Here is an 8551-nt window from a genome sequence, read left to right as displayed (position 1 = left end):
CAAATATCATGAATGTTGTGAAGAAAGGACAAGAGGACTCTCTGAAATTTTCTACTGACAGTGACATTTGTAAATCCATCCGTCGGATCGAGAAGCAGATAGAATCCGAAGGAAATGTGGTTAGAAGCAGAATTAACACAGCAAAGTGTGACCACCCAATACTGTTTCTCCAGATTTCTCCTGATTGTACAAACTTTGATGAGGACAACAAACCATCAAAAACCAACAAGATCAAGCAAGGTGACACCGTCAATGGTATCGTTCACCTGAAGTGGGTTTACAAAGACAAGACCGATGACACTCTCAGTCTCAAACTTGTTGTTGTTGCTATAAAGCATTTCCAGAAAGAAGAAGTGAAATTCTCAGCAAACGATTTGTAAAAATAGTCAAACAATCCACAAAAACAAAAAGCAAAAAATATTTTTTTAGAAGTGAAATCATGGATGACTGGTTTGATGACGACTACTCCACAAACAAAGAAGAAGAAGAAGTGATGGATACATGGATAGATGATGAACACTCTACCAGGAAAGATAAGATGATAGCGGACTACATTGACTATAGAAACCAGGAATGGTTTCCTACAGATATAGAATTGATGATTTTGGAAAATGAAGTAACTCCAGAGGATCTTGAGGTGTATGAGATGAAGAAAAATGATCTGTATGATACCACATCTTTCTTCGAAGAAATAGACAAATCCAAAACCAGAACAGGAATCGAAACAAGGTTGGAGATAACCCTGAACAAGGTTGGTTTACCAAAATATCTTAGCAAAACCCCATTCAACAATCTTGTTGATGAAATTCAGCGGATCAAGGTAGTAGCAAATAAAGAGAAAAAAAGTCAAAAAGTCAAAGAAAAAATCCATTCCTAACTTACTTTCGAAACTCATTGATGATGAAGATGATGTGATCAAGATCAAACCATTCATTCCAAAGTGTAAAACGTCACAACAAAGACTTGATGCTATATGGGAGGATTATAGAAAATCGAATGTGTAAGAAAAAGTAAAAAAATGTCCTTCTTTCTTTTTCCTTTTTTCCCTTTTTTTCTTTCTCATGATCACTGGACGAACTGCTTCATCATATCCGGAGCATAACTCATGAATGAAATGCTACTATCAAACCCCTCCTCAGCCAGATATCTTGGTATTTCATGGTGTCCGAACGCTAACGTGCTACATCCATCTTCTATGATGTATCGTTTTGTGTCCAATGGTGATAAGGCTATCTTATTAACCGTTTCTCCGAAAATAACGTGACTATGACTCCGGAGTGTTGTCATTTCTCGATGGAACACGGATTGATCCAAGAGACAATTTCGGAAATCATCATGTGTGATAGTTTTCTTGAGCACTGCTTTTTTCACCCCCTTTGCTCTTTTTCCACTTTCCTCACCAGAGTAACTGTACATCTTGGAACGAAGTCCTACCAACTCAGTGATCAGTTTCCTACCGAGTTCATCTTTGAACAGACCAACAACTTTCTTGTTTTTCTCGGAATATAACGGATGTGATTGATCATAATTGCTTGTATCATACTTCTCAAGAAACTCACTCATGTCATCAAACAGATCATCAGTAAAGAAATGAAGAACCAAGCTGTCTGTATCGGTGTACAAGAGTATCACATCAGAGCCATACATCACTTTCAGGTGATTGTAGTAAAAGTCATACATGAGTGTCTTTGAGAGATCCAAAATCGACATCCCAACATATATGGGCTTGTTGAGGACGACCTTTGTCCTGTTACTTTGTACCCCGACCAGGTCATCGTTGAAGATCACATGGCGGTTGTACGTTGGTTTGGCAACAAGCTGTTTGATTTTTTTCTCCTCACGACTTCTCAACAATTTTATGTTGACTCTCCTCCGAACGTTCTCCATAGTTTTCCCAAACACCGCATTGTTCATCAGTTTATAGAAGTCCTTAGAGAAATCATCCTTTGCCTTCTTCCGGAGGTCTGTATTCTTCTCGATGTAGTTTCTCATCCACGGTGTCTGAGTAAATTTCAGAGCACGATGAATTTTGACACAACGTAGTCCGAGCTGAGTGTAGAGTTTCAAGTTTCGGTAATGGAGAACGTACTTTGTCTTGTCCCTCAAGTTTGGTACAAGTTTGAGAGCATCTACTCCGGAAGAATTGAGCTTATCAACAAGCTCCTGCTGGTATGGAGATAGCATGTCCTCATTGACGGAAAGACGTTCCGGAGCAACTGGATAATCGTTGTGCTTCTCATGAAGTTCGTGTGGATATTCCAGATCACACTCGACGATATACCCCGGTGAGGAATCATCTTGAGTATTCAGTATCTTGTTCAGGAGTTTCTCTGATGGTTTCTCCCACCGAAAATCAGACACTGGGAGATGTTGTGACATTGCCCAACCATAGAGATTGTTGGCATCGAGATACTGGATAAATGACGATGGCTGATCAGCATCAAATTTCTCCTGATAGTGATTATTAGCAGCAGCATATCGTTGTGAGACCATCGACACACCGCCTCTCATTCCTGATTCTACAAACAAGTGCTGATCATAGTCTGTTAGTAATTCCAAGGACACACCTGAGTACATCAACAGAGCATCCCAGGCAAATCCAGGCAGAGTGTAGTAATTTGCTGGATCCAGCTGATACGTTCTGACAGCTTCTACTCTGAAATTCTCAAAGATGTCAGCCAAGAGAAACACGTCGGTCTTGAGATACAAGTCGTGATAATCACCAAGAGTCTGACAGTCGAATTTCATCCACATTGTCTCAGCATGTTTGTAGTCATCGTCACTCACCCCTCATCAGACAGTGAAGAATAGAACTTACTCTGTGCTGGTAGCTGAGTCTCATCGAACCTGGAGAAGCTGTTCATGTACTCATAGGGGTATACTCCTTTCCTCATCAACAGCTGATGGTTTGGCAACGTCTTGGTGTGAGTGAATGACTCATCTGGTGTCGTTTTCACAAGTCTATCGAGTGACGCATTGAGAAACTCGCAGCTGTCGATGAACCGGAACTGTCTCCATGTGAATGAGATGAATTTCTCCATGTTGTTGGGAATGACTGATATCTCACCCACAGTTTTACTCTTACACACACCGTCCTTATCCGTGTATGTGACGGTCTCAACATCTGTCTTTCCGATTGCTCCGATGAGATGATGACTGTCATAGCCTTTCAGGTTGTGAAAAACCACAGGGATGTGCTGCTTGTATGGATAAATTCTGAGTTTGATGTTACAGTCATTGTGTGCGGCACCGCGGAAATCACCAGTGATGTGGTCGTGATCACGGACTCTGTCCTCACCAAGTTTCTTTTTACAAATCCAACAGTCTTCTGTCTCTCTGAACAATTCTTCTTGTTCCTTAGTGAGATCCATCGGTGCTGGATTATTGAGTGCTGATTGGATTTTCTTCTCCTCATCTTTGAGTTTATCAAAGAATACATCCATGGCATCAGCACCCCGGTAGAAACACTGACTTGTCATCACTCCGTCAGAACGTACCACGACATAACCAAAACCACAAGGAACATGTTGTGAATCCCGGCTGGTTTGTTGGCTTTTCACTCCCTCAATTTTCTTGATCAGTGCCTCAGTGTCAGCATAGATGACATAGGAACATTGTAGCATTTTGTGATGATTAATGAACTTCAGTGTTGGTGGATTTCCATCTTCGTCTGGTTCTGGTAGTACCATGTGTGCTGATAATCCAGTGACATTATCACAATACTCCTGATGATTGCTCAGGGATTTCTCTGTGTTGTGTGGTTGGAGACATCTTGTACAGAAGAATTTCCTGGCTTTATGCTTTGACTGATCGTAGCACAATCTGCTGAAATCTTTGATCCAACAGTAGTGATTCTGATCTTCTTTTTGGTATAGTAGAAGATTGATCACTTCCTCACCTCTTTTCTTTGTCAGCAGTAGTGGATAGATCACGTTATCCTCATACCCAAAGACATTGATAGCTAGGTTGTTTTGCTTCTCGACTTTGGAAATCTGACTCAGTGGTGTTGGAAAATCGATTCCGAACAGATCAAGTTTGTTGCTATAGTCTGTATACTGAGTTACCCTGTCACTATTTTTCTTTGCTGGATACAGAGCTGAGAGCAGTGCCCACATCAGACATTTATCATCCTTATTCTTGACATTGATGATTGCCTTCTTTTTCTTGAGCTCGTTCGGTAAATCAATGTAGGATTTACCTCTCATTGGCTGATATGCTGCTACATCAACATAAAATCTGGTGATGTGATTGATGTGCCAGTTTGATCCATTCTGTATCCACTTATCGATATTTGTATGAATTTGTGTGTGTGCCGTTTGAATACCGTTATCAATCTCATGAGATGTTGTGACTGTCATTGGTCCACTCCTGAAGTATGGTGTGTCTGTGGTTGTTATGTCATCTCCTTTCTCCAATTCTACTTGTAATGTCAGACTGACTTTCACACCCTTGAGATTTTCCAGTTCTTTCTGTATCAATGTTCTCAGTGGGATGTTGATACTATCAAAGAATATATACAGATCTGGATGATTCTCTTTCGGTTCATAGATGAACGATTTCAGAATCCCTTTGGGTACTGACTTTGAGACTGTGAACGGTGGTGTGACAATCGGTTTCCTCTTCCGATTCTCCCGATTCTTCCGAATCCGTTTCTTGAGAAGTTCCCGATTCTTTCTTTGCTCTAATTTTTTGTGAATCCACTGGAGTTGTTTCTCAGTCTTGAGTTTCTTCCCATCATAGGTGATAGTGAGTTTGCTCAGGTCAAATTCCATCTTTACACTACACAAGGATTTTTTCGATCAGTGATAGCATTACTGTATAATCACTACCCTCTAATGTACATTAATCTACATCCTAGAAAGAAAGAAAAAAAGAACGGGGTGTCCAAACCTAGATTCGAACCCACGATCTTGTGATTGGAGACACAGTCATCATCAGCTGACGTCACTGTGAGATTTGACCTTTCTCGGAGTTTTTCAGTTTCCGAGTCTGAGCTTTTTCAGAGCTCACATATTTTTCAGTTTCCGAGTCGGGACTTTTTCAGAGCTCACATATTTTTCAGTTTCCGAGTCGGGACTTTTTCAGAGCTCACATAATAATTTTTCAGTTTCGGAGTCGGAGCTTTTTCAGAGCTCACATATTTTTCAGTTTCCGAGTCGGGACTTTTTCAGAGCTCACATAATAATTTTTCAGTTTCCGAGTCGGAGCTTTTTCAGAGCTCACATATTTTTCAGTTTCCGAGTCGGGACTTTTTCAGACCTCACATAATAATTTTTCAGTTTCGGAGTCGGAGCTTTTTCAGAGCTCACATATTTTTCAGTTTCCGAGTCAGAGCTTTTTCACAACCAGCTGAGTTGATCAAACGGGACCCAGCTGTCGAATCTTGCCGAGTAGCCTTTCCACCTCACAAGGGCTTGTTTCTTCTTGTTGTCCTTTCGGAGCACTTTCTCGATCCGGTAGATTTCTTGAGTAGTTTTCTGGAGCTCTTGTTCATAGAACGACCCGTCAACGGATTCACCATCGAGGTCCTTGACAGAGTACGTAGTGGGTCTGGTCGGGAGAATATCGGTGATCCGGAATACCTCCTCGGTCCAGTTCGGAGTGTATCCTTTCTCGAAATGTCGTTTCTGCTTCACCAGTCGGACGTGGTCATCTATCTGGAATTTAGTGGACCTGGATAGTGGAGATTTCTCACTCAGTGAGTCACGGATTCGATCGGCATTCTTCTCCCGTGATGCCTCAGTTGGTGTCATCCGAACACCTCTGTGTTTTGTCGTGTTGTACTTCTCTACCAAATGTGGAAGGACATCGATGTACCTGCTGGTGGAGTTAGTACTGAAGTATTTCCACATCCTGGTTTTCAGAGTTCGGTTGAAACGCTCAACTACAACAGCCTTTCCTTCGTTGTGAGTGCTGTACATCGTGATCTGATTCTCATCAAGCCAGTGTTTGAACGTTCGATTATAGAACTCGGTACCCTGATCAACCCACAGCTTACGTGGTTTCCTGCTGCTAGTTTTCACGATGGATCGAAATGCTGATTGGATGGCAACACCTTTCTTGGATTCGAGCGGGACAACCCAAGCATATCGGCTGAACAGATCAATGACAGTAAGCAGAAATTTGATTTCATCATTGTATTTACGAAAAGCTGTCATGTCCACGAGATCGGCAGACCAGATTTCATCAATCTCACTCACAGTCACTTGTCTCCTTGTGAAATTCACACGCTTGGGCTTGTGTAACTCATCAGCCAGATCGTCCGTCCATTTCGTATCTATCTTTTTTTTACTCCTAAACCTATCATCTTGAACAAACCGGACAGGAATCCACCTTCTCTGATTTCCGATTTCTTGATAAATTGTGAACATGATCGACCACATACTGAGCATTTACCCTTGACATATGGTTGACCAGTTGATGTGACTTCTCCTTGTATTCCCCTCATCTGTTGCTTTTTCTTACACGATAGGCAATGAACATTCATCTTTATCTATCTATCTACTTTTTTATTTCTCATGGATACAAAGATGTACCAACAATCCCATATTTTCACAGTGATCTTCCATGCTCTCATCAATCTTTTCATCATAAACAAGTCTGAAATTTCCATTATCCATCTTGTCAAGCTCTGCTTTTGTCAATGACATAAAAATCTGTGGATTATTGGTATATATGTGGATGTTGATCGTGTCATGCTCCTGATCATCTTTCGTGAGTTCCAAACTCACCCCCAGAATATTGTCACGGAACTGTGGAATGTTGGAGAGAGAGTATCCAAACCCAACTGTCCCACGGCAGATTATGTGGTACATTTTCATGTTTGTCTATCTATCTTTTTTTCTTTCCACACATATCACCAATTATTTTTATCTAAACTGTACACGTTTTATGGTAAGATCCAACAAGTTTGATAGAATTTGTGAAATCAATTACCTACAACGATGGCTGCGTCTTTTCCAAGTGACTATTTCTCCTATGATGACTTCCACTCTGAACCTGATACTCCTGATTGTGGTGATCCAAGGGAGGATGCCGCGGTTTGGTATGGTGATCCAAGGGATGATCCCGCGGCTTGGGATGAGATGAATGATAGAATAATGGTAGATAGTCCTTCACTGTTCAGTGATTTCTTTGATGATGTGTATGAAAATGCTCTTGATGAAGAAATGAATATCATCCCAAGCATTTTCCTGAGAATTTGTGAAAAAAAGTATGTAGTACTCTCGAGTTCCTACTCCAACAATCGTCTGTTAGAGATGGTTCAGGAAATTCTTGATGAATATTTGGGAGAAAAATAGAAGAGAGAAAGAAAAGAGAAGAGAAAGGAGACCAACTCTCTTCTTTTTTTCTACTTCAAGTACACCGAATTGTCATCATAAACGGTTATTTGAATCCTGTTACGTAGAAGTATACCGATGAGAATTTCAAAGATTTTCTATCAGCAAAGATGACTTCTCCTTGTAAGATTTACAAACTTGTGAGCCAACACACCGATCAGGTATATGTGGGGTCCACTTGTCTACCACTGAAAAATCGGATGTACTGTCACCGATCAGCTTACAAAGCCTACCAAAAAGGTGAACGGGGTTTTATGACCTCATTCATTCTGCTTGATCTCGGACATGTAGAAATTGTCCAGATCGACTCTCTGTCAATGTTTGATGAAGATGAGCTTAAGAGGAGAGAACGATACTGGATCGAAAAACTGGATACCGTGAATAAAAACAAGCCTGGAAGATCAGCATCAGAGTGGTATCAAGATAATCACAAGAAAATCAGACAATATGCCAATGAAAGAGTTGTCTGTGAGAAATGTGAGAAGTCTTATCCAAGAAATCACAAATCCCATCATGAAAAAACGAAATTCCACAGGCTCCGTGAATGATAAAATTGATGATGCTTATACAATGAATACCAAAAAAAGAGTTTTTGTGTTTTCCTTTTCTCCTTTTTTTCTTTCCTTTTTTACAATACCAACTGCTCATTTTCTTGACTGGGGTTCCATTTATTTATTTTTTTATTTATTTTATTTTTTTGATACGAAAGTCCACTATATTTCCGAATATGTGCGAGAAGTGGTGGCGGGGCCAGGCTGCTCTGCCTACCTCAAACGTCTCGGCGTCTACGCAGATAAAGCGCGCCATAATGCAGTAAAACCATGAAGAGGGGAGGAAGAGGGGAAATGAATATTTGCAATTCTAAACCTGGCCTTGAGCTAATGCTGTTGAAAACGAGTAAAAAAAAAAAAAAAAAACATTAACCCTAACCCTAACCCTAACCCTAACCCAAACCCTAACCCTAATCCTAAACCAAAATATAATACCAAGGCATACAGCTAATTGCAATTCTAAGACACAGGCAATGCGAATGCTGGTGCAAGCGCAAAGTCAAACGCTAACCCTAACCCTAACCCAAACACTGACCCTAGCCCTGAACCAAATATAATACCTTAAGCTTCCATTTATATTCAATTCTAAGCCTGGCCTTGAACTAATGCTGTTGAAAACGAGTAAAAAAAAAACACAACAAAATATTAACCCTAACCCTT

The 8551-nt window shown here is 40.7% G+C and overlaps 1 protein-coding gene across 1 annotated transcript; it reads right to left on the bottom strand.

Moving 5' to 3' along the window:
• Positions 1–215: 215 nt before the first annotated feature.
• Positions 216–2754, bottom strand: LOC135828366 (uncharacterized). Its single transcript, XM_065340850.1, has 2 exons — positions 1435–2754; positions 216–266 (listed from the first exon to the last, which is right to left on the bottom strand). The coding sequence occupies exons 1-2, from the start codon at positions 2752–2754 to the stop codon at positions 216–218; spliced, it is 1371 nt and encodes a 456-aa protein (XP_065196922.1).
• Positions 2755–8551: the final 5797 nt, after the last annotated feature.

This window comes from Sycon ciliatum, chromosome 1 (genome assembly GCF_964019385.1).
Source record: "Sycon ciliatum chromosome 1, ocSycCili1.1, whole genome shotgun sequence".
NCBI lineage: Eukaryota > Metazoa > Porifera > Calcarea > Leucosolenida > Sycettidae > Sycon > Sycon ciliatum.
The sequence above is the reverse complement of the archived record's forward strand: the minus strand, read 5'-3'. Positions and strand labels throughout refer to the sequence as shown.